At 42.9% G+C, this 26,625-nt stretch overlaps 1 protein-coding gene across 2 annotated transcripts in view; it reads right to left on the bottom strand.

The window, feature by feature from the left end:
• The window catches only part of STAMBPL1 (STAM binding protein like 1), a 104,290-nt gene that overhangs the window by 7,712 nt on the left and 69,953 nt on the right, over window positions 1–26,625 (bottom strand). For both annotated transcript variants that reach the window (XM_073685522.1, XM_073685523.1), the window contains 2 exons: window positions 8,173–8,310; window positions 6,447–6,559 (listed from right to left, as the gene is read on the bottom strand). In XM_073685522.1, coding sequence (XP_073541623.1) covers window positions 6,447–6,559; window positions 8,173–8,310 — 251 coding nt within the window. The remainder of the gene's footprint in view (window positions 1–6,446; window positions 6,560–8,172; window positions 8,311–26,625) is intronic.

Here is a 26,625-nt window from a genome sequence, read left to right as displayed (position 1 = left end):
GTCACAGTAGCTTAACAAGACGGTTTTAATGCCACTTGGAAGAGACGTGGAGGTCACAGTAGATTAACAAGATGGTTTTAATGCCCCTTGGAAGAAACGTGGAGGTCACAGTAGCTTAACAAGACGGTTTTAGTGCCCCTTGGAAGAGATGTGGAGGTCACAGTAGCTTAACAAGACAGTTTTAATGCCCCTTGGATGAGTGGTGGAGGTCACAGTAGCTTAACAAGACGGTTTTAATGCCCCTTGGAAGAGAGGTGGAGGTCACAGTAGCTTACAAGTCAGTTTTAATGCCCCTTGGAAGAGTGGTGGAGGTCACAGTAGCTTAAGAAGACGGTTTTAATGCCCCTTGGAAGAGTGGTGGAGGTCACAGTAGCTTAACAAGACGGTTTTAATGCCCCTTGGAAGAGATGTGGAGGTCACAGTAGCTTAACAAGATGGTTTTAATGCCCCTTGGAAGAGTGGTGGGGGTCACAGTAGCTTAACAAGACGGTTTTCATGCCCCTTATAAGAGCCATGCAGTACAGCATATTAAAAACATTATTCCCATTATTGGGGAGTGGGTCTCCCACAGTCTTTGCATATGCCTTCCAAGCAAAAGCTGCCAAAAATTAGGACGGAGGAACTTGCAATGCTGGCAATATGGACCACGGTCACCCTGGTGGTATAGTGGTGGTGGTGGAGGCTGAGGATAAGGAGAAGAACATAAAACAGCCGAAATGAGGAAGCGTATACCCATGTGTGGGTGTGAAGCGGTGCATGGGAATACACCTCCCGAAATAACATAGTGGATTTGACTTTATGTTACTCTGCTGTCATTTGGTGGTGATGAGAAGTCTGGCCCAATCCAGCCCTTGTTCATTTTGATAAGGGTCAGCTTGTCAGCATTGTCAGTTGACAGGCGAGTGCGCTTATCAGTTATAATTCCCCCAGCGGCACTAAAAACACGCTCCGATAACAAGCTAGCGGCAGGGCAGGCCAGGACCTCCAAGGTGTACAGAGCGAGTTCATTCCAAGTGTCCAGCTTGGATACCCAATAATTAAAAGGCACAGAGGAATCACGGAGGATGCTGGTACGGTTGGCAAGGTACTCCCTCACCATCTTTTGAAACTTTCCACTCCTTGTGAGAGTACCCCGTGCCTCAGGGCTTGTAAGCTGGGCGGGTCTCAGAAAACTGTCCCAGAATGTTGACAGTGTTCCCCTGCCTCTGCTGGATTGGAGTTGCGTCTCTCTCGCCTGTACGCCTTGGTTGGTCAACGAACTGTGACCTCTGCCGCTAGCGTGTTCAGATGGGAATTTTTTTAACAGTTCTGCAGCAAGGGCCTTCTGGTACTGCCACATTTTTGTAGACCTCTCCACCTCAGGAATAAGAGAGTGAAAGTTCTCCTTGTAATGGGGGTCTAAAAGTGTCACCAACCAGTAATAACGGTCACCCAACATTTTGACAACGCGAGGGTCACGGTTAAGGCAGCGTAACATAAAGTCAGCCATGCGTGCCAGACTGGTAATGGGCAAGACTTCCGTGTCCTCACCAAGATGACGACTGACCATGCTCTCCTCCTGCTCCTCCTCCTCCTTCCCTCTGTCCTCAGGCCACCCACGCTGAACTGACGGTATGACAGTTGTACAGGTACTACCGTCTACAGCGCATGATACCAGCTCCTGTTCTTCCTCCTCCTCCTCCTCTTCCTCATTGTCCCCCAATGCAATTTGGGATGAGATGAGGCTGGGCTGTGTGTAATCGCCCATTACGGCTTCTTGATCCATCTCATCATACTCTGGCTGCAATGCCTCCTCTTGAATTCTATGCAGAGAGCGTTGCAAAAGACAGACAAGTGGGATGCTGACGTTAATGATGGCGTCATCGCCACTCACCATCTTGGTGGACTCCTCAAAGTTTGTCAGGATGGTACATATGTCAGACATCCAGGTCCACTCCTGAGGTCTTATGTGTGGAGTCTGACCTGAATATCGACGACCTTGTTACAGCTGGTACTCCACAACTGATCTCTTCTGCTCACAAATCCTTTGCAACATGTGGAGGGTAGAGTTCCAACGTGTGGGGACATCACACACCACTTGGTGTGCCGGAAGCTGCAAACGCTGCTGCAACACAGCAAGGGCGGCGGAAGCTGTAGCCGAATTCCGAAAATGAGCTGACAGGTGGCGTACTTTGACGAGCAGATCTGGCAACTCGGGGTATGATTTAAGAAACCGCTGAACCACGAGGTTAAAATCACATGAGCCAGGCATGGTACGTGTGTGATCTCGTCTCGCCTCAGAACCACCACCAGGTTACGGCCATTGTCACACACGACCATGCCTGGATGTAGGTTCAGCGGTCACAGCCACAGATCTGCCTGCTCTTTCACAGCTGTCCACAACTTACAAGCAGTGTGAGGTTTATCACCTAAGCTTATGAGTTTCAGCACAGTCTGTTGCCGCTTGGCTGAGGCAGTACTGCAGTGCTTCCAGCTTGTAACTGAAGTGGTGATATCTGAGATGGAGGCTGAACATGAGGAGGAGGAGGATGATGCGCAGGAGCTGTACACTGTGGGGGCAACTCTGACTGACATAGGGCCCGCAATCCTCGGTGTGGGGAGGATGTGCTCAGTCCCAAGGTCCGACTGGGTCCCGGCTTCCACTATGTTTACCCAGTGTGCCGTCAGGGAGATGTACAGTCCCTGGCCACGTGTCCGTTGTCAGGTGGACTCTCCCAGTAACTGCGTTGTTTAGGGCACAGCAGATGTTTTGGGACACGAGCTTGTGTAGTGCAGGGATGGCACACCGGGGAAAATAGTGTCGGCTGGGGACCGAGTACAGAGGGACGGCCACCGCCATAAGGATTCCGTCTCCACCAGCCTAAAAGGCAGCATTTCCAATGCAAGCAGTCGTAAAATGTGCGAATTTAGGACTGTGGCCTGTGGGGCGTTGGCTGCTAGTTTGCGCTTTCGTTCAAAGCTCTAATATATGGACAATTGAACGCTGCGGTGGGACGTGGACGTTGATGCTGTTTCTTGAGAAACTGCCATAACAAGTGAAGACTGAGAGGAGGGGCATCTTTGCATGCAGTATGGACAGGGGGTTCTCTTACATGCACAACAGCGGAAGAGTCAGTGGTGACACCCGCTGACACTGGTCGTGGACCCTGGGGTTCGCCCCACAAAGTCGGGTGCTTTGCTGCCATGTGCCTGATCATGCTGGTGGTGGTCAGGCTGGTAGTTTTGTCACCCCTGCTGATGCTGGCATGGCAGGTGGTACAAATGGCCTTTTTGGGGTTATCAGCAGAGTCTTTAAAAAAATTCCAGACTCTGGAAGACCTACCCATTGTACTGGCATCGTCCCTCGTGTTAGTGTTACGGGGAACTGTTGCCCGCCTTCTGTGTGCGGCCACCACACTGCTTCTTCCTGCCTGTTGGGGTACTCTGCCTCCTTCCCCCTGTGTGTTGCTGGCCTCGCTCTGCGTGTCCTCCTGCCACGTTGGGTCAGTTACTAGATCATCCACCACCTCCTCCTCTTCCACTTGCGCACCACGATCCTCCTCCTCACTTCGTGGCAATTGTGTCTCGTCATCGTCCACCTCTTGTGACAAGTTGCCAGCGTCGACTTCCTCTGGCCGTGGCTGTTCAAATATTTGAGCATCGCTACATGGGATCTCCTCTTCCACCACTTCAAGCGGAGCAGGCGAGGGGCACAAATATGGAAATGGACCAGTGAACAGCTCTTCAGCGTGTCCAAATGTGGGATCAGTTGCTGTCTGACGACACTCGGCATGGTGGGACGAAGGAGCATCAGGGTGAGGAGGAGTATGCGGTCGAGACTCACGGCTACTAAAACTTGACCCTGTGGAAGACAGACCGGAGGTGGAGGTGCCCAGGTAACTGGAAGTATTATCTGCTATCCAATTAATAACCTGTTCACACTGATCAGTTCGCAATACTGGTGTTGTAGTGTGCTTCTCTAGTAATTCGGTCAAGAAGTGGGAGCGAGAAGATGTGGCTGTTGGTTGTGGCACATTTTCACCTTGGCCACGGCCCCGTCCTCTACACGCACCATCACCAGAACGTCCAGTTCCACGTCCCTTGCCACGCGCCTTGCCCATTGTAAATGAAGTAAAATAGTTTACACTCACACTATCAATGGAAAAAGGGTAATAAAAAGGAGATCAGAACCGTTGAAAAGGAACCCACAGTTCTATTTCTCTGGCCTACACCAGAATCTTTTAAACAGATATAATTATGTCTGAACACTGAGCGAGACACTCAATTTTTTATGTAAAAAAGGCAAAAAGGTGGATAATACAGAAATTTGAACCGTGGAACTGCAAAACCAAAGTTCTAGTTATCTGGCCTACACCAGACTTTTTTTAAACAGATATATTGGTGTCTGAACAGTCAGGGAGACACTATTAGGCTTTTTTTTATGAAAAAAATGCCAAAAGCAGGATAATACAGAGATCTGAACCGTGGAACTGCAAAACCACAGTTCTAGTTATCTGGCCTACATCAGACTCTTTTAAACAGATATATTGGTGTCTGAACAGTCACAGACACACTCAATTTTTTTTTTTTTGGGGGGGGGGGGATACCAAAAGGTTAATAAGACGCGTATTTGTACAGTCTGACTGAGGGAAAAAAAAATACAGGATTTAGATGAAAAAAAAAGGATTTTTCCTGGCCCCTGAGACCGGGGGATAAGTCTAACAATTTGACCAGCAGGAGCACACAGGACTGTAATGCAGTGTTTGTTGGTATAACCACTGCGTCTCCTATACAGCCTGCCTGCCTGCCTGATATCTGGGATGGATATTAGTCCTGAGAAGGACTGTTTGTTTGATTTGGCAGCCTTTAGAGACCCTACACTAACTTTTTCGCAGTATAAATCTCTCCCTAGCTCTGCAGCACTCTTCCTACACTGTCTTCACTGTCTGATCCGAAGCGACTGGGTCCAAGATGGCGGCGCCCGGTTTTAAATACTCGAGGTGACGCTGTGCAGCCAGCCAATCACTGTAATGCCCACAAACAACATGGCTGTGGCATCACAGTGACTGGCTGGCAATCCCTGCATGTTCATTGGCTCCGTAAAGAGCGCCAAACGTGCAGGGCGGAGACCCGAGCTCCCGCCCGAGTAACCCGGAAATGCTCGGTGCTCGCCGAACATCCCGAGTAGCGAGATGCTCGGGCGAGTACCGAGCAGTGTCGAGCATGCTCGCTCAATACTAATAGACACAGAAAATGGTCAATTTTAAAATATAATTTTTTTTATGTTTTGTGAGATCTAATTGATATAATAAAGAGATGTAATATCCAATCACAAGACAACTTATGTATATATATATTGATTGGAAGATTTATAAGGTTTTTGTTAAAAAAAGTACTCCTCCCATCAAATTTTTATCCTCTTAATGTATTGTAGTCATCATATTATATAGCACTGTGTACTTACAATTGCTCATTTTGCCTTTCTACCTAGTTAATTCTTCTCTTTCCCATTATGTCTATGACATCACGTGATTAAACACTGACTAGCTGAATCCTTCTAAGCTCTGTGTGTGACTATTTTTACATTTTTTAGCATATTGTGATGAATTTGACCGGTGCCACTTCCACATTTATGTTTAGGCCCGTTTACATCTTAAAAACTGAAGCTATAATGCTCTGCCAGATTTATAATGTGACAGAAGCCAACAGTGCCTCATGAGCTGCATTAACTGTTGATGAAGTTAAATGGGATCCAATGAGGTGTCTATTGTTTGAAAGGTAAAATAGTCATGCTATCGTACTAATCAAAAATATTGAAAATGTGAAGAAGACTTGGACACAGAAATGAATGTAACCTTATTTTTTCTTGTGATCGAATACTATATGGTTGGTATATATTGTGAAAAAGACAAATTAAATTTGGAGGCAGGTAAGGCCCAGAATACAATTTTAGGATAACATAATATTTCAGTTGTTTTATGTTGACACGATGATTGTAGCAAGTGGTGGAGGATGCGGGCAGAGTAGATATCATACAGATTTTTGCTCGAAATTATTTAGGTTAAAAGATGCAACATTTTTGCAAAAGTCTGTTGAGAATCATGAAAGTACTAGCTAAACAGCTGACATATATCAGCTTACAGTAAAAAGTTCAGCCCCTTAGAGTCTTTGCAGTATTTACACCAAACACTGTACGTCGAAAACATCAGGTTTAAAAATGCATCTCTGGACTATAACACAAACTATATTGCAATATTAATTTACAATAAAGATTAAGCAATGTATTTACTACATTACTCAACTGTGCAGATAAATTCTACATAAAAAATATAAAATATTGCATAACCTTCAAAAATTATACTGCTGTGTAGGCTGCTCTATTGTATCTAGCCATGGTATAGTATGGTATGGTACATAGCATGTATAAAAGTACATAATGATACATTTTGATTGTATAGCGCACATACTCATTGTGCTTTGGAGAACAAACAATAGCGATGGCTTCTGGTAGCATGAGTTGGTAGGAACAGTGAGTGTGAAGATCTACGCTGGACAAGAAAGCTGTCTGTGTTGGATGTGTCTGCAAAACAAAAGCGAAATGAAGAAATAATTCATTATTGATCATGATGATAGAACACACTGTAATGTACAGTGCTCAGCATAAATAAGTACACCTCCTTTGAAAAGTAAGATTTTAATCAATATCTCAATGAACACAAGCACAATTTCCAACATTTTGACAAGACGGAGCTTAATAGAACATTTTTTTAACCCATAACATGAAAGCTGAAGGCAATGACATGGACCGAACATCCAAAAATCATATAGTGATCTAAGGCCACTAGGCAAACATTGATAAAACTGAACATTACATTCTTAGTTTAACATTCTGATCAGAGTGTATGAAGCCCACTACCACATCATAGCAAACCTCTCAGTGGGTCCGTAACCTTTTCCTAGCCTTAAAGGTGTGGAGCCGTGCACCAAGCACTGCCACAGCAATAGCGCACCAGCAGGATGGGCTACCTAGGGCCTCCCAGCACCCATACTGCAAGCCTGTGTCCTCATGACTCCAAACCACACCACCCCACAGCACAGTACCACAGCAACAATGGCCAAAACACAACACCAACTGAAAGGAGCTTGAAAACTCATCTTTGATATGTTCTCAGACTGTGAACTGAGAGCAAAAATATACACAACCCCTCTTGCAGTATCCTGCTAATTAAAAATGCCCTGAGAGGTTTGCCGTGACGTAGCAGTGGGCTTCATACAATCTGATCAGAATCTTAAACTAAGAACCTCATGTTCCGGTTTGTAAGTTTTTGCCTAGTGGCATTAGATCAATGTATGAATTTTGGATGTACCATACAGGGCTTTCTCTACAGCTACAGCATAAGGTTAATTAATATAAATTTCATCACTAAAACTTCAGTTCTAATCAAGTTAGTTGATACAAAAATGAATACAGCCCCCATCAAAAACTACTACATCTAGTCGGGGTGTATTAATTTTTGCTGAACAGTGTATTTTATTAAACACATGTAAAATAAAAAGCAAAACTACCTAATTAGACAATCCATGTTCACTTTTTACAGGTACTAAAATTTTACTGGAATGCTTGTTAAAAAAATAACTAAAGTCGAAGAAGAGTCTAAAAATATATACGGTGTATATGTATCCCATTGCTGCAAAATGTAAGAATATTAGAAGCTACTAAAGTGTTCTGTGGCCATATAAAAGCACAGGGCTGTGCATTAATTGCATGTCAACAGGTCACAGAAATCCTAGTAACATTTTGATAATCTTTATAATTCATGCATTAATGATTACACATGTTGACTGCTGCAAAACCTAACAGTATTTTTGAAGACAAAAGGGAAGCGCCTATCCACCAGTAAAGTGCTTGTCAGCTGTCATAAGAAAACCTCCCAAAAGGCTGAGTTTAGAGTAAAATAACAAAATTAATCTTGGCCCCCACAAAGTGGTCTTTCTTGACAGAGCTGCAGTGGTGACTTCACACCTACAGAACGTAACCCCTGCAGCCAATCACTGGGCTCAGCCCAGAGATACAATAAAGGAGTAATAATAGTCAAGTATTAATTTTTTACAATCAATGTTTGTCAAACTTTCTCGCAGCTGGGCAGACACTTCCTCAACGAGTGGAAATAATTTCCAATATTTTTTACTTACATGGATCCAGCCCAAGGTAAGAAGATTGTGTTGATCTTGCACATTAAACAACTCCTCCACATTCTCCATGTCACAATAGTCTGGTCCTGCAGACTGCTTTGGTACAATTACATGCGTAATGGTGAATTCATCATGAGTCTGACAAACATAATAAAAAAGAATGAGAAATGGTCAAATATATAATAGGTCATGCCTGTAGTTCTTCTCTAAAGTACTCGCCTGCTGGAGAGCGAATGGGCCACAATACTGTTGTGATCGTGCCAACATTATAATCTATTACTTAAAGGGGTTGTCTGGCCACTCTGCAAGACTGTCAGTCTCGATCTACAGTGGTGGCCAAAAGTATTGGTACCCCTGCAATTCTGTCAGATAATACTCAGTTTCTTCCTGAAAATGATTGCAATCACAAATTCTTTGGTCTTATTATCTTCATTTAATTTGCTTGCAAGTAAAAAACACAAAAGAGAATGAAGCAAAAATCAAATCATTGATCATTTCACACAAAACTCCAAAAATGGGCCAGACAAAAGTATTGGCACCCTCAGCCTAATACTTGGTTGCACAACCTTTAGCCAAAATAACTGCGAACAACCGCTTCCGGTAACCATCAATGAGTTTCTTACAATGCTCTGCTGGAATTGTAGAACATTCTTCTTTGGCAAACTGCTCCAGGTCCCTGATATTTGAAGGGTGCCTTCTCCAAACTGCCATTTTGAGATCTCTCCACAGGTGTTCTATGGGATTCAGGTCTGGACTCATTGCTGGCCACCTTAGAAGTCTCCAGTGCTTTCTCTCAAACCATTTTATAGTGCTTTTGGAAGTGTGTTTTGGGTCATTGTCCTGCTGGAAGACCCATGACCTCTGAGGGGGACCCAGCTTTCTCACACTGGGCCCTACATTATGCTGCAAAATTTGTTGGTAGTCTTCAGACTTCATAATGCCATGCACACGGTCAAGCAGTCCAGTGCCAGAGGCAGCAAAGCAACCCCAAAACATCAGGGAACCTCCGCCATGTTTGACTGTAGGGACCGTGTTCTTTTCTTTGAATGCCTCTTTTTTTTTCCTGTACACTCTATGTTGATGCTTTTTCCCAAAAAGCTCTACTTTTGTCTCATCTGACCAGAGAACATTCTTCCAAAACGTTTTAGGCTTTCTCAGGTAAGTTTGGCAAACTCCAGCCTGGCTTTTTTATGTCTCAGGGTAAGAAGTGGGGTCTTCCTGGGTATCCTACCATACAGTCCCATTTCATTCAGACGCCGACGAATAGTACGGGTTGACACTGTTGTACCCTCGGACTGCAGGGCAGCTTGAACTTGTTTGGATGTTAGTCAAGGTTCTTTATCCACCATCCGCACAATCTTGCGTTGAAATCTCTCGTCAATTTTTCTTTTCTGTCCACATCTAGGCAGGTTAGCCACAGTGTCATGGGCTTTAAACTTCTTGATGACACTGCGCACGGAAGACACAGGAACATTCAGGTCTTTGAAGATGGACTTGTAGCCTTGAGATTGCTTATGCTTCCTCACAATTTGGTTTCTCAAGTCCTCAGACAGTTCTTTGGTCTTCTTTCTTTTCTCCATGCTCAATGTGGTACACACAAGGACACAGGACAGAGGTTGAGTCAACTTTAATCCATGTTAACTGGCTGCAAGTGTGATTTAGTTATTGCCAACACCAGTTAGGTGCCACAGGTAAGTTACAGGTGCTGTTAATTACACGAATTAGAGAAGCATCACATGATTTTTCAAACAGTGCCAATACTTTTGTCGACCCCCTTTTTTAGGTTTGGTGTGGAATTATATCCAATTTAGCTTTAGGACAATTCTTTTTGTGTTTTTTCATTGAAGACAAATTAAATGAAGATAATAATACCAAAGAATTTGTGATTGCAATCATTTTCAGGAAGAAACTGAGTATTATCTGTCAGAATTGCAGGGGTGCCAATACTTTTGGCCACCACTGTATGTAACTGCAGGCTGGCTAATTCTGATGGTGTGCTATTTGCACACTGTTACGAGTCCCCTGAATTCCCAGTGAATGGGTGGTCCCATGAGCGAATGTGTGCGATTTGCATACTTGTGATCATGTCCTGAATTGTAGAGAATTGAATGTAGCCACATGAGACTAGTCAGCATGTGATCGCCAGTATGTAAATCACATACGTTTGGTCATGTGACTGCTCAATCACCCCAATACTGGAGAATTCTGACAGTGTGCGCATCTCACACTGTCACGATTCTGCAATCTGCACTCACATAGAATGACTGCACCACTTTTCTTCTTAGACTGAACAACTCTATTAAAGGAACACTTAGGAAAATCTGATATACTTTATTATGCCTAATGCAGGGTTTGGGTGGGCCAAACATAACTTCTTTTTTTGTTATTCGATGTATGTCTGAACCATGTACTGGCCCCCTCAGGCTCTGGACTTGGTGACAAAATTCAAGAGGTTGTTCAAGACTTATATATACATATAAATGTTCCAACAATATATCCCTAGTTTCATTTCAATGGACCGGGCAAGTGCCCCACATTAAAGCTACACAACTCATATAAATTTATGAAAAAAGGAGGAGAACATTGAGTATGAGCTAAAAACATATAATTTTATTAATTCATTTCATTAAAAAAAAAAATTGCGTAAATATTTAAGGTCATTTAATATCAAGATGTGGAGATAAGTAACCCAGTGCAAGGCTAAATCACCCAGACACAGTATGCATGCATAGGTTATTTAAGTAAGCTTCATGAATTAAACATGATAGTAAACTAGTTAGGTACTAGTATACCCAGCATAATACACCAAAAAATTTGTGATTACATAAGTACTTACTGCAGCAATGCTTTATACAGATATAGAAAGTGAATAGACAAACAACTATAGGTGGAGAGCCCATATAGTAGTCATATTAATGCTAGCTATCAGCATAAGTATAAAAGGGGACTCCATCTATTGTTAATAGAAATCGAATCAAAAGCAAAAGACAATCATGCCCATGCTTGCGAAAGTCTGCGCCAGGTACCCAGCCCAGCCTCAGCCCCTTGTTCAAGACTTATATATTAGTTCCTGCTGGGGTCAGATTTACCCAGAACTGCAACAGCATCGCTCTGTACATTATTTAGTGGACATATAATCCTATGCAGCATACTCTATACTGCCGGATGAAAGAGACTCCAGCTAGGTAAAAACAATGAATTCTATTGAATACAAAAAAAACATAAAAAAGGGAAACAAGAAACAGGGTGGGACAAAACCTCCAATGGAGAGAGGTGATACTTGAAGCTAGGTTACATCAGATACATACTGAAAACATCAAAAATGTTACTGAGCAAGAGATAGCACTGGTACATAATAACAGCACATTCAAGTCAACTAATAAATGCACACCTGAATAAACAAGTCTAATAAAGTGCCAAGTGCAAGCACAATGCAACTCAGCCCCCGGAAGAAGAGTATTGTGAAATGGCGTTGGGGTTCTGAGAGGTGAAGCTACACACATTGGTGCATCATGCTCTCCATACATTGAAAACCTCAGATAATATGCCGTTACACTTATCTTTTGTTATATATGCTTCAGTGAGTGGGGCTGAATTATGTGCACTGTATTATAGGGCTGTATGACCAGATAGATATTTGCATCCTATTGCTTGGTTGCTTGATTACATAGGCACTTGGCACTTTATACAACAAGTATTATAGGCTGCAATGATTGAGCTGGTATACATGGTCAATTTAAGCAAATTTGCATTGTGCTTGCACTTGGCACTTTATTAGATTTTATTCAGGTGTGCATTTATTAGTTGAATTGAATGTGCTGTTATTATGCACCAGTGCTATCTCTTGCCCAGCAACATTTTTGATGTTTTCAGTATGTATATGATTTAAACTAGCTTCAAGTATCACCTCTCTCTATTGGAGGTTTTGTCCCACCCTGTTTCTTGTTTCCTTTCTTTTTTGTATGTTTTTTTGTATTCAATAAAATTCATTGTTTTTACCTAACTGGAGTCTCTTTCATCCGGCAATATAGAGTAGGCTGCATAAGATTGTATGTATATCATAGTCACTGAAGTGTCTAGCGTGCTTTTCTACTCTTTGGACATTTATGATTAACTATTTAGTGGACGTTCACAAGTGCTGCAACTCAGCTCCCATTGAAATTACATGAAATTCAGCTTAACAGCAGTACACGAGAATGGCCAACACACGCGGCTCTATACACTACGTAGATTTAAGCACCGCTGGACTTGCAAACAGCTCATTTTCACATACAATCTCTCTGGTAGGTTTAGGCATTAGGCCTTGGGTAGTGTTCACACAGGCAATGCAGTTTTTGGTCCAAACACATACAGTTTTTATTGCTTTCCACAGGTTACACAACACCAAAACAAACTCCTTGTCCAAGTACTAACTAGACAGAAAAGACTGTGGCTACTTTAGACACACCCAGCCCCAGCTCGATCAAACAAAACAGCTGTTGTCCATAGCAGCCACTAACATTTGCGGTTCTTTGCACACAACCTGTGCAGACTCTTTCCAGAGAGGGATTCTGGCTTGTCTCTCTTTTCAGCTTCAAGACACATCTAGTCTGGTCAGCTTCCATGAGCTGACTGCTTTCGATGAACACCTAGCCTGTTTATATGCAGGGTCAGACTGAAAATATGTCTTATATTCTAGGTTCTTCAAAGTAGCCACCTTTTGCTTTGATGACTGCTTTGCACACTCTTGGCATTCTCTTGATGAGCTTCAAGAGGTAGTCACCGGAAATGTTCTTCCAACAATCTTGAAGGAGTTCCCAGAGATGCTTAGCACTTGTTGGCCCTTTTGCCTTCACTCTGCAGTCCAGGTCACCCCAAACCATCTCCTCCTTGGTCAAATAGCCCTTACACAGCCTGGAGGTGTGTTTGGGGTCATTGTCCTCTTGAAAAATAAATGATGGTCCAACTAAACGCAAACCGGATGGAATAGCATGCCGCTGCAAGATGCTGTGGTAGCCATGCTGGTTCAGTATGCCTTCAATTTTGAATAAATCCCCAACAGTGTCACCAGCAAAGCACCCCCACACCATCACACCTCCTCCTCCATGCCTCACGGTGGGAACCAGGCATGTAGAGTCCATCCGTTCACCTTTTCTGCGTCGCACAAAGACACAGTGGTTGGAACCAAAGATCTCAAATTTGGACTCATCAGACAAAAGCACAGATTTCCACTGGTCTAATGTCTATTCAGTAGGACTATCAGCTGTGTATCCACCTGACTTCTGCACAACACAACTGATGGTCCCAACCCCATTTATAAGGCAAGAAATCCCACTTATTAAACCTGACAGGGCACACCTGTGAAGTGAAAACCATTTCCGGTGACTACCTCTTGAAGCTCATTGAGAGAATGCCGAGAGTGTGCATAGCAGTCATCAAAGCAAAAGGTGGCTACTTTGAAGAACCTAGAATATAAGACATATTTTCAGTTGTTTCACACTTTTTTGTTAAGTATATAATTCCACATGTGCTAATTCATAGTTTTGATGCCTTCAGTGTGAATGTACAATTTTCATAGTCATGAAAATACAGAAAAATCTTTAAATGAGAAGGTGTGTCCAAACTTTTGGTCTGTACTGTATACATACAGTATATACATATATATATGAGAGAGGTATAAATATATATACACACACACCTATATACACTTTTATAGATATATACACACACAGTATATATATTGCAAATCAAAACTTGCAATACTTGACAACCCAGGAATGTAAATAATCGTCTTTTCACTTAGCTCAGTGATATGTCAAAACAATCTGATTCAATTTATCTGAGCTGACACTATCCATCATACCAAATTGCATCAAAAGTAGAAAAGCAAATGTTACATTTCTTGCACATGACAGAACAGACGCATCAGATAATGTAACATGCTTGTAGGCACTAATATGATTCTGAGATATAGAATTTTAGTCTTTTAGGTCTCAATCATCAGCGTCAAAAACTACAGTATCTATTTAAATCTACCCAGGTAAGGCTCTATGTTTTCTCATGGTCACAAATAATCAGGGTGTCCAGTATACTTGAAATAATGGCATAATTGCCATCCTGAAAAAGCTCACACACTCAGGGAAAAAACACAAGCTTGCAACATAATGATTGCCTGACTTGTTGCAATACTTAAAGTGCACTACATATATTTATACTATTAGTTCTATGGTTTAGTCCCTGCAATTATAAACATATTTTCCTCAAAGTAGCAAGCAATGAATCACAAACGTATCAAAAATAGCTTTTAGGCCACGGCCCCACTATCAGTATTCGGTCAGTATTTTTTCTCAGGAGTGGGAGTCAAAACCAGGAGTGGGTGATAAATGCAGAATTGGTGACTTGTTTCTATTATACCTTTTCTCTGATTGTTCCTCACCTGGTTTTGGCTCCCACTCATGAGAAAAAATACTGACCAAATACTGACCAAATATTGATAGTGGGGCCGTGGCTTAACTCAAATGACAGACATATGTATGTGTATCTGTGATGCATTTGTGATTCATTGCTTGGCTTATAGGCTCATTATACTTGTCTTAGGTTTGGTTTGCTAGATGCAAGGACGATATATTATTGGCAGCGTCCTTCTGTTTGTACATGTAATCCATGTAGTATTATATATATATATATATATATATATATATATATATATATACGTATAGACCAAAAGTTTGGACACACCTTCTCATTTAAAGATTTTTCTGTATTTTCATGACTATGAAAATTGTACATTCACACTGAAGGCATCAAAACTATGAATTAACACATGTGGAATTATATACTTAACAAAAAAGTGTGAAACAACTGAAAATATGTCTTATATTCTAGGTTCTTCAAAGTAGCCACCTTTTGCTTTGATGACTGCTTTGCACACTCTTGGCATTCTGTTGATGAGCTTCAAGAGGTAGTCACCGGTAATGGTCTACACTTCACAGGTGTGCCCTGTCAGGTTTAATAAGTGGGATTTCTTGCCTTATAGATGGGGTTGGGACCATCAGTTGTGTTGTGCAGAAGTCTGGTGCATACACAGCTGATAGTCCTACTGAATAGACTGTTAGAATTTGTATTATGGCAAGAAAAAAGCAGCTAAGTAAAGAAAAATGAGTGGCCATCATTACTTTAAGAAATGAAGGTCAGTCAGTGCGAAAAATTGGGCAAACTTTGAAAGTGTCCCCAAGTGCAGTTGCAAAAACCATCAAGCACTACAAAGAAACTGGCTCACATGAGGACCGCCCCAGGAAAGGAAGACCAAGAGTCACCTCTGCTTCTGAGGATAAGTTTATGCGAGTCACCAGCCTCAGAAATCGCAGGTTAACAGCAGCTCAGATTAGAGACCAGGTCAATGCCACACAGAGTTCTAGCAGCAGACACATCTCTACAACAACTGTTAAGAGGAGACTTTGTGCAGCAGGCCTTCATGGTAAAATAGCTGCTAGGAAACCACTGCTAAGGACAGGCAACAAGCAGAAGAGACTTGTTTGGGCTAAAGAACACAAGGAATGGACATTAGACCAGTGGAAATCTGTGCTTTGGTCTGATGAGTCCAAATTTGAGATCTTTGGTTCCAACCACCGTGTCTTTGTGCGACGCAGAAAAGGTGAACGGATGGACTCTACATGCCTGGTTCCCACCGTGAAGCATGGAGGAGGAGGTGTGATGGTGTGGGGGTGCTTTGCTGGTGACACTGTTGAGGATTTATTCAAAGTTGAAGGCATACTGAACCAGCATGGCTACCACAGCATCTTGAAGCGGCATGCTATTCCATCCGGTTTGCGTTTAGTTGGACCATCATTTATTTTTCAACAGGACAATGACCCCAAACACACCTCCAGGCTGTGTAAGGGCTATTTGACCAAGAAGGAGAGTGATGGGGTGCTACGCCAGATGACCTGGCCTCCACAGTCACCAGACCTGAACCCAATCGAGATGGTTTGGGGTGAGCTGGACCGCAGAGTGAAGACAAAAGGGCCAACAAGTGCTAAGCATCTCTGGGAACTCCTTCAAAATTGTTGGAAGATCATTTCCAGTGACTACCGCTTGAAGCTCATCAAGAGAATGCCAAGAGTGTGCAAAGCAGTCATCAAAGCAAAAGGTGGCTACTTTGAAGAACCTAGAATATAAGACATATTTTCAGTTGTTTCACACTTTTTTGTTAAATATATAATTCCACATGTGTTAATTCATAGTTTTGATGCCTTCAGTGTGAATGTACAATTTTCATAGTCATGAAAATACAGAAAAATCTTTAAATGAGAAGGTGTGTCCAAACTTTTGGTCTGTACTGTATATACACTACCGTTCAAATGTTTGGGGTCATTTAGAAATGTCATTATTTTTGAAAGAAAAGCACATTTTTTTTCAATGAAGCTAACATTAAATGAATCAGAAGTACACTTTATACATTGTTAATGTGGTAAATGACTATTCTAGCTGCAAACGTCTTGTTTTTATTGCAATATTTACATAGGTGTATAGAGGCCCATTTCCAACAACCACCACTCCAGTGTTTTAATGGTACATTGTGTTTGCTAACTGTGTAAGAAGGCTAATGGATGTTTAGAAATCCCTAGAAAACCCTTGCACAAGTATGTTAGCCCAACTGAAAATGGTTTGGCTAATTTGAGAAGCTATAAAATTGACCTTCCTTTGAGCTAGTTGAGAATCTGGAGCATTACATTTGTTTGTTCTATGAAACTCTCAAAATGGCCAGAAAAAGAGAACTTTCATGTGAAACTCAACAGTCTATTCTTGTTCTTAGAAATGAAGGCTATTCCATGAGAGAAATTGCCAAGAAACTGAAGATTTCCTACAACGGTGTATACTACTCCCTTCAGAGGAGAGCACAAACAGGCTCTAACCAGAGTAGAAAGAGAAGTGGGAGGCCCCGCTGCACAACTGAGCAACAAGACAAGTACATTAGAGTCTCTAGTTTGAGAAATTAACGCCTCACAGCTCCTCAACTGGCAGCTTTATTAAATAGTACACTCAAAACGCCAGTGTCAACATCTACAGTGAAGAGGCGACTCCGGGATGCTGGCCTTCAGGGCAAAGTGGCAAAGAAAAAGCCATATCTGAGACTGGCTAATAAAAGGAAAAGATTAATATGGGCAAAAGAACACAGACATTGGACAGAGGAAGATTGGAAAAAAGTTTTATGGACAGATGAATCAAGGTTTGAGGTGCTTGGATCACACAGAAGAACATTTGTGAGATGCAGAACAACTGAAAAGATGCTGGAAGAGTGCCTGATGCCATCTGTCAAACATGGTGGAGGTAATGTGATGGTCTGGGGTTGCTTTGGTGCTGGTAAAGTCGGAGATTTGTACTAGGTAAATGGGATTTTGAATAAGGAAGGCTATCACTCCATTTTGTAACGCCATGCCATACCCTGTGGACAGCGCTTGATTGGAGCCAATTTCATCCTACAACAGGACAATGACCAAAAGCAGACCAAATTATGCATTTACTATTTAGGGAAGAAGCAGGCAGCTGGTATTCTATCTGTAATGGAGCGGCCAGCGCAGTCACCAGATCTCAACCCCATTGAGCTGTTGTGGGAGCAGCTTGACCGTATGGTACGCAAAAAGTGCCCATCAAGCCAATCCAACTTGTGGGAGGGGCTTCAGGAAGCATGGGTGGAAATTTCTCAAGATTACCTCAGCATATTAACAGCTAGAATGCCAAAGGTCTGCAATGCTGGAATTGCTGCAAAGGGAGCATTCTTTGACGAAAGCAAAGTTTGAAGGAGAAAATTATTCTTTCTAATAAAAATCATTATTTCTAACCTTGTCAATGTCTGGACTATATTTTCTATTCATTTTGCAACTCATTTGATCAATAAAAGTATGAGTTTTCATGGAAAACGCAAAATTGTCTGGGTGACCCCCCAAACTTTTGAACGGTAGTGTATATAAAGCAAAAAATCTGTGTGTGGTAACCGCCCATTGAATACAAAACAACATTTTTCAAGCCTTTAACACCAAACTAAAAATACTGCGAACATTAAAACTCAAAAGATCGCCCCCACCCCTTCACCAGATTTGGCTCCCCAAATTTAGGCTCTATAGCAGGGGTCTCAAACACGCGGCCCGCGGGCCGCATGCGGCCCCTGAGGCTGCTTTATGCGGCCCGCAGGCACAGACCCCCTTGACGATCCCGACCTGGTCCAGGAGGAGCCGCCGACAGCAGCGCTGAATTGCCGCACAGAGACCGTCTCCCAGCACTGCATTTCCAATGCCAGCCGCCGGCCAATCAGAGGCCAGCAGCTGATATCTGCGTGTCGGCGCAGCGAGTATGACGTCATTGCCATATGCAGATGTCAGCTGCTGGCCTCTGATTGGCCGGCGGCTGACATTGAAAATGCTGTGCTGGGAGACAGTCTCTGTGCGGCAATGCAGCGCTGCTGTCGGCGGCTCCTCCTGGACCAGGTCGGGATCGTCAAGGGGTCGGACTCTGTGGTGCCTGCGGGCCACATCTGCAGGAAGGCCGCCGAGGGAACGGAGGACAGGTGAGAATCATCTTTTTTTTTTTTCTATTTTATGTGTGTGAAGAACAGCACAGGGGGCACAGAGCCACAACATGGGGACCGGGATGGGGCACATAGCCACAACATGGGGACCGGGATGGGGCACATAGCCACAACATGGGGACCGGGATGGGGCACATAGCCACAAGATGGGGACCTGGATGGGGCACATAGCCACAGGATGGGGCACATAGCCACAAGATGGGGACCTGGATGGGGCACATAGCCACAAGATGGGGACCTGGATGGGGCACATAGCCACAAGAGGGGACCTGGATGGGGAACATTGCCACAAGATGGGGACCTGGATGGGGCACATAGCCACAAGAGGGGACCTGGATGGGGAACATTGCCACAAGATGGGGACCTGGATGGGGCACATAGCCCCAAGATGGGGACCTGGATGGGGCACATAGCCCCAAGATGGGGACCTGGATGGGGCACAGAGCCACAGGATGGGGACCGGGATGGGGCACATAGCCACAAGAGGGGACCTGGATGGGGCACATAGCCACAAGATGGGGACCTGGATGGGGCACATAGCCCCAAGATGGGGACCTGGATGGGGCACATAGCCCCAAGAGGGGACCTGGATGGGGCACATAGCCCCAAGATGGGGACCTGGATGGGGCACATAGCCCCAAGATGGGGACCTGGATGGGGCACAGAGCCCCAAGATGGGGACCTGGATGGGGCACAGAGCCCCAAGATGGGGACCTGGATGGGGCACAGAGCCACAACATGGGGACCGGGATGGGGCACAGAGCCACAACATGGGGACCGGGATGGGGCACAGAGCCACAACATGGGGACCGGGATGGGGCACATAGCCACAGGATGGGGACCGGGATGGGGACCTGGATGGGGCACATTAGTACAAGATGGGGACTTGGATGGGGAACATTACTACAAGATGTTTTCCATTATTACTATATGATGCTAATTGTAAGACAATATTACTGTATGTGGCCATTTGGGGGAAATAAAATTGTAAAAAAAATAAAAAATAAAATAAAGCATGAAAAAATATTGGGCACTAAAAATGCTGTTTTATATGTAAACTAAAGTAAACACAAAAAAGTGCACGTTTATTATCACCACATCCATAACGACCCAAGCCATAAAAAAATAAACATGGCAAAAATGTTCAAAAGGTGTATAGAAAAAAAATGGTATCACTAAAAATGTCACACTGAACAAAGAATGCGGCCCCCCAAATTCAAATTTTTTCCATGTGCGGCCCATATACCCAGCCGAGTTTGAGACCCCTGCTCTATAGAAATAAAGGAGAAAATGAGTGTCTATGTGTTGAATGCAACAGTTTTTGCCCAAAGGTTCTTAAAGAATTAAAGCGACAGAGCCCAAAGAGTCCCTATTAACCCCTTTACCACCTTGGGTTTTTCCATTTTCATTTTTCGCTCCCCTTCTTCCTAGAGCCATAACTTTTTTATTTTTCCCTCAATATGGCCACGTGAGGGCTTATTTTTGCGGGGCGAGTTGTGCTTTTGAACGACAGCATTTATTTTCCCAAACAGTGCACTGGAAAATGGGAAAAAAAATCCAAGTGCGGTGAAATTGCAAAAAAAGTGCAAGTCCACAATTGTTTTTTTTTTTTAACACTTTAATTAAATGCTAAAACTGACCTGCTATTAAGATTCTCCAGGTCATTACGAGTTCGTAAATACCAAACATGTATATGTTCTTTTTTATTTAAGTGCTGAAAAAAAATCCAAAGTTTGTAAAAAAAAAAAAAATGGCGCCATTTTCCGAGGCCGGTAGCGTCTCCATTTTTCGTGATCTGGGGCTGGGTGAAGGTTTATTTTCACGCAGTGAGTGGATGTTTTTATTGATACCTTTTTGTGTTAGATCCGATGTTTTGATTGCATTAAAATGCAATAATGGGCGATGTTGCGGTGAATGTAAAGAACGTAATTCTGGCATTTTGATTTTTTTCTCGTTACGCCGTTTACAGATCGGATTAATTCTTTTTTTATATTGATAGATCGGGCGATTCTGAACGCGGTGTTAGCAAATATGTGTATTTTTTATTGTTTTATTTTGAATGGAGCGAAAGGGGGGTGGTTTGAACTTTTATATTTTTTACATTTTTTTCTTAATATTTTTTGAAAACATTTTTTTTTTACTTTACACTCCATGGGAGACCAGAAGCTGCGATCACCCAATCGCCCGCAAAAAGTGCTCATCTGCTATGAACGCCGACCACTGGGCGGGTCGTATGATGCACTACCAGCATGGTCATGTTAAATGCCGCTGTCAGAGTTTGACAGCGGCGTTTAACATGTTAAAAGCCGCAGGTGGATCGCGAATCCACCCGTCGCTGTTAGGGGCACATGACAACTGATCAGATCAGCTGTCATGTCCCCGGAAAGGTGCGGGCTCATCGCCGGAGCCCATACCAAAGAGGAGGATGCGACCTTGGACGTACTCATATGTCCAAGGTCGTAAAGGGGCAGCAACCATATAATCGTTTAAGTGGGTAAACCTGATGAGTCGCTCTAAAGTCTGTAATTATAGCAACGACTGTCACAGAAGGAACTGGGGCCTCATGTATGAAAACTGTCTCACAGTAAGATCGTTCTGGTTGCCAGTAGCAACCAAAGTGCAGCCTCCAGCATTGAAGCTTGTGACGTAAAGTGAAAGCTGAGCACTGATTGGTTGCTGTGGACAACTAGCACAGCTTGACTGTGAGGCAATCACACATTGTCTGCTTAATATAGATCTCATCATTCATCTATTAGATCTCTCTTCAGTGTGAGGTGATTACTAAGGGTCATAATATTAACCCTTTCGCAACCCTGGGATTTTCCGTTTTTGCTTTTTCGTTTTTTGCTCCCCTTGTTCCCAGAGCCATAGCGTTTTTATTTTTTGGTCAATATGGCCATGTGAGGGCTTATTTTTTGCAGGACGAGTTGTACTTTTCAATGCCATTACTAGTTTTACCATATCGTGTACGGTAAAACGAGGAAAAAATTCCAAGTGCGGTAAAATTGCAAAAAAAGTGCAATACAACAGTTATTTTTTATTTATTTTTTTACCACGTTCACTGAATGCTAAAACTGACCTGCCATTCTTATTCTCCAGGTCATTACGAGTTCGTAGACACCAAACATGTATAGGTTCTTTTATATTTAAGTGGTGAAAAAAAATTCCAAAATTTGGTAAAAAAAAAAAAAATAATAAATAGCGCCATTTTCCGAGACCTGTAGCGTCTCCAATTTTTGTGATCTGGGGCTGGGTGAGGGCTTATTTTTTGCGCGCCAGGCTGACGTTTTTATTGATAACATTTTGGGGTAGATCCGATGTTTTGATCGCCCGTTATTGCATTTTATTGCAATTTTGCGGCGACCAAAAAACGTAATTCTGGCGTTTAGAATTTTTTTCTCGTTACACCGTTTACCGATCGGATTAATTCTTTATATTGATAGATCGGGCGATTCTGAATGCGGCGATACCAAATATGTCTATGTAGGTTTTTTTTTATATATTTTATTTTGAATGGGGTGAAAGGGGGGTGATTTAAACTTTTATATTTTTTAATTTTTTTTTAATATTTTTAAAACCTTTTTTTTTTCCACTTACTGCATGCTTCAATAGTCTCAATAGGAGACTAGAAGCAGCAGTTGTCTGATCGGCTCTGCTACATACAGGGGACGAGCAGATCCCCTGCATGCAGCAGAAATGGTCCTGTGCTATGAGCGCCGACCACTAGGTGGCGCTCATAGCGACCAGATCATGACAACCACAGGCGTCTGCTGCAGACCCTGGGTTGTCATGCCCACCCATTGGTGACCCGCGATCACGTGACGGGGTCGCCGATGGGCGGGGCTTATGACGCGCAACCCTGAAGCGCGCGTTAAATGCCGCTGTCGGAGATTGACAGCAGCATTTAACATGTTAACAGCCGCGGGTGGATCGCGATTCCACCCGCGGCTGTTGCGGGCACATGTCAGCTGTAAGAATCAGCTGACATGTGCTCGGTTCAGTGAGGGCTCAGCGCAGCAGCCCTCACTGAACGGGGGGTACGCAAATGTGCGTACTAAGACGTCATGGGTTGAAAAGGGGTTAAGGACTGTTTTTTAAAATGTTGCCCAAAAAATGAACATTTATTGGGTAAGCTAACCCCTTTACAACCTATGACATATCTATACATCATAGGTCACCTCCCCCTTTTTGGTGCGGGCTCTGGAGCTGATCCCGCAACTTTTCAGGTACTGATCTGATCAGCTGTCATGTGCCCCTAACAGCCGCGGGTGGATCTCTGACAGCGGCATTGAAGCGTGTCACAAACCACACCCATCGGCGCACCTGTCACATGATCTGCAGGAGACCCCGGTGCTTGTTATACAGATCGGATATGAGCGCCGCCCAGTGGCCAACGTTCAAAGGAGATGATGATTTCTACTACACATAGCCCTGCTATGTGTACCACAAGTGATCAGACAACCACAGCTTCGAGTCGCCTAAAGAGACAATTCAAGCATGTAAAAAGTAAAAAAAAGTTTACAAATATTAAAAAAATGTAAAAATGCAAATCACCACCCCCTTTTGCCCTATTCAAAATAACACAATAAAAAAACACATATTTGGTTCAGAATCGCTCAATCTATTAAAATATGAAAAGAATTAATCTGATCGGTAAATGGCGTAATGAGAAAAAAATTAAAACGCCAGAATTATGTTTTTTTGGTCACCGCGACACTGCAATAAAATGCAATAACAGGTGATCAAAACATCGTATCTACCCCAAAATGGTATCAATAAAAACGTCAGCTCAGCGCACAAAAAATAAGCCTGGCCCCAGATCACGAAAAATGGAGCTACGCTAAGGGTCTCAGAAAATGGAGCCATTTTATATTATTTGTTTTTTAGATACATTGGATTTTTGTTTCAGCACTTAAATAAAAACAAACTTATACAGGCTCTGGAAAGAAGAGGAGCTGAACCGAAAGCGCAAAAAAGGAAAATCCCAAGGTGGTGAAGGGGTTAATCCAAAAGCTAAGAAAGCAAAATTGTCTCTAACAGCTGAGACAACATGAGTCCCGGCTTGAAAAGAAACTGATGAGACAGGCTGAATCATAGGCAGCTGAAACTTCTGAACACCGGAAATGTCGTCACACTGGGAGAATCGGGTGAGATAGGCTGAATCAAGCTATGCGGAAAAGGATGAACGTTGTCAAAATGACCGCATATGACATATGCAACTTATGCAAAGACGTAGGCAGGCTAACTTGAGTTTGGAAGTGTTTCACTATGACCCAATTCAGGACTATAAGTTACACCTCAAAGTCATAATAGGCAAAATGAACGTAATATGCGAACATTGTCAAAAGGAGAGTACATTTTTATATTTATAAAAAATTGATCATTAAGTAGTTGTTGTTCGCCTCAGTGTTACAATAAATTTGTAAAAATAAACAACTGTTAACGCCAATCTAACAAAAAAGAAGAGTAGAAAAAACAAGTTTTAAAGGCTGAAAATGTCAACTTAAGGGTGAAACTGAAAATCTAACCCCAGCAAGCGTAACCAACAATTTAACATATCATTTTCCGCGAGCGAAGCCACGGGTATTTTGTTAGTCTGCCTATAAACTACAGTGGTTTCAGAAGTTTCAATGTCCTGCAGAAGTACAGCAAACAATACCATTGGCCATATTTGCAGTATCTCCTACATAAAGGGGTTTCACCAGCATTACAAGTAATAGGATATGCCATGGCTTCCTGACTGGTAGGGGCCAGACTGCCAAAGTCTCCACTGATCTTTAAATTTTTTCTATGCACAGTTATCTCAGAAGAGAGACCTACAACACTGGCCCATTCAGTTATATAGAAATGTGTTGTTTTGTGCAACAACAATAGGTTAGAATAAGGGAAGAGTAATAGCAAGTTGTCATAATGACAATTTTTCACAAAAAATTGTTACTTTATATACATAATGTAATTATACAGTACAGACCAAAAGTTTGGACACACTTTCTCATGTAAAGATTTTTCTGTATATTCATGGCTTTGAAAATTGTACATTCACACTGAAGGCATCAAAACTATGAATTAACACATGTGGAATTATATACTTAACAAAAAAGCGTGAAACAACTGAAAATATGTCTTATATTCTAGGTTCTTCAAAGTAGCCACCTTTTGCTTTGATGACTGCTTTGCACACTCTTGGCATTCTCTTGAAGAGCTTCAAGAGGTAGTCACCGGAAATGGCCTTCCAGCAATCTTGAAGGAGTTCCCAGAGATGCTTAGCACTTGTTGGCCCTTTTGCCTTCACTCTGCGGTCCAGCTCACCCCAAACCATCTCGATTGGGTTCAGGTCTGGTGACTGTGGAGGCCAGGTCATCTGGCGTAGCACCCCATCACTCTCCTTCTTGGTCAAATAGCCCTTACACAGCCTGGAGGTGTGTTTGGGGTCATTGTCCTGTTGAAATATAAATGATGGTCCAACTAAACGCAAACCGGATGGAATAGCATGCCGCTGCAAGATGCTGTGGTAGCCATGCTGGTTCATTATGCCTTCAATTTTGAATAAATCCCCAACAGTGTCACCAGCAAAGCACCCCCACACCATCACACTTCCTCCTCCATGCTTCACGGTGGGAACCAGGCATGTAGAGTCCATCCGTTCACCTTTTCTGCGTCGCACAAAGACACGGTGGTTAGAACCAAAGATCTCAAATTTGGACTCATCAGACCAAAGCACAGATTTACACTGGTCTAATGTCCATTCCTTGTGTTCTTTAGCTCAAACAAGTCTCTTCTTCTTGTTGCCTGTCCTTAGCAGTGGTTTCCTAGCAGCTATTTTACCATGAAGGCCTGCTGCACAAAGTCTCCTCTTAACAGTTGTTGAAGAGATGGGTCTGCTGCTAGAACTCTGTGTGGCATTGACCTGGTCTCTAATCTGAGCTGCAGTTAACCTGCGATTTCTGAGGCTGGTGACTCGGATAAACGTATCCTCAGAAGCAGAGGTGACTCTTGGTCTTCCTTTCCTGGGGCGGTCCTCATGTGAGCCAGTTTCTTTGTAGCGCTTGATAGTTTTTGCAACTGCACTTGGGGACACCTTCAAAGTTTTCCCAATTTTTCGGACTGACTTACCTTGATTTCTTAAAGTAATGATGGCCACTCGTTTTTCTTTACTTAGCTGCTTTTTTCTTGACATAATACAAATTCTAACAGTCTATTCACTAGGACTATCAGCTGTGTATCCACCTGACTTCTGCACAACACAACTGATGGTCGCAACCCCATTTATAAGGCAAGAAATCCCACTTATTAAACCTGACAGGGCACACCTGTGAAGTGAAAACCATTCCCGGTGACTACCTCTTGAAGCTCATCAAGAGAATGCCAAGAGTGTGCAAAGCAGTCATCAAAGCAACAGGTGGCTACTTTGAAGAACCTAGAATATAAGACATATTTTCAGTTGTTTCACACTTTTTTGTTAAGTATATAATTCCACATGTGTTAATTCATAGTTTTGATGCCTTCAGTGTGAATGTACAATTTTCAAAGTCATGAAAATACAGAAAAATCTTTAAATGAGAAGGTGTGTCCAAACTTTTGGTCTGTACTGTATACTGATACAGACACTTCAAGAGAGCTGACAGATCGAGTGTCTAGGATGAGGAAAACAGCAACGCACCTTTCAATAACAGTGACATCCCCATTGAACAGGATGTGGCCGAGATGCAAAACTACATACAACCTGTAATAAGGTGTGGTGCTAAGGGACATACATAGAAATCTGGGGGCCCCATTGCTCAAGTCCTAATTGGACCCCCCCCTCACCATCGTCAAAAAAAATATTCAGCAGAGTGGGCAGGGTATTAGCGCAGTCACAGAAGAGCGTACCTCCAGACTTTTCAAAACAG

The sequence above is a fragment of the Phyllobates terribilis genome, unplaced genomic scaffold, assembly GCF_046119375.1.
Source record: "Phyllobates terribilis strain yellow unplaced genomic scaffold, ASM4611937v1 Scaffold_5__5_contigs__length_657084704, whole genome shotgun sequence".
Classification (NCBI taxonomy): domain Eukaryota; kingdom Metazoa; phylum Chordata; class Amphibia; order Anura; family Dendrobatidae; genus Phyllobates; species Phyllobates terribilis.
This window is presented reverse-complemented; position numbering and strand designations above follow the sequence as displayed.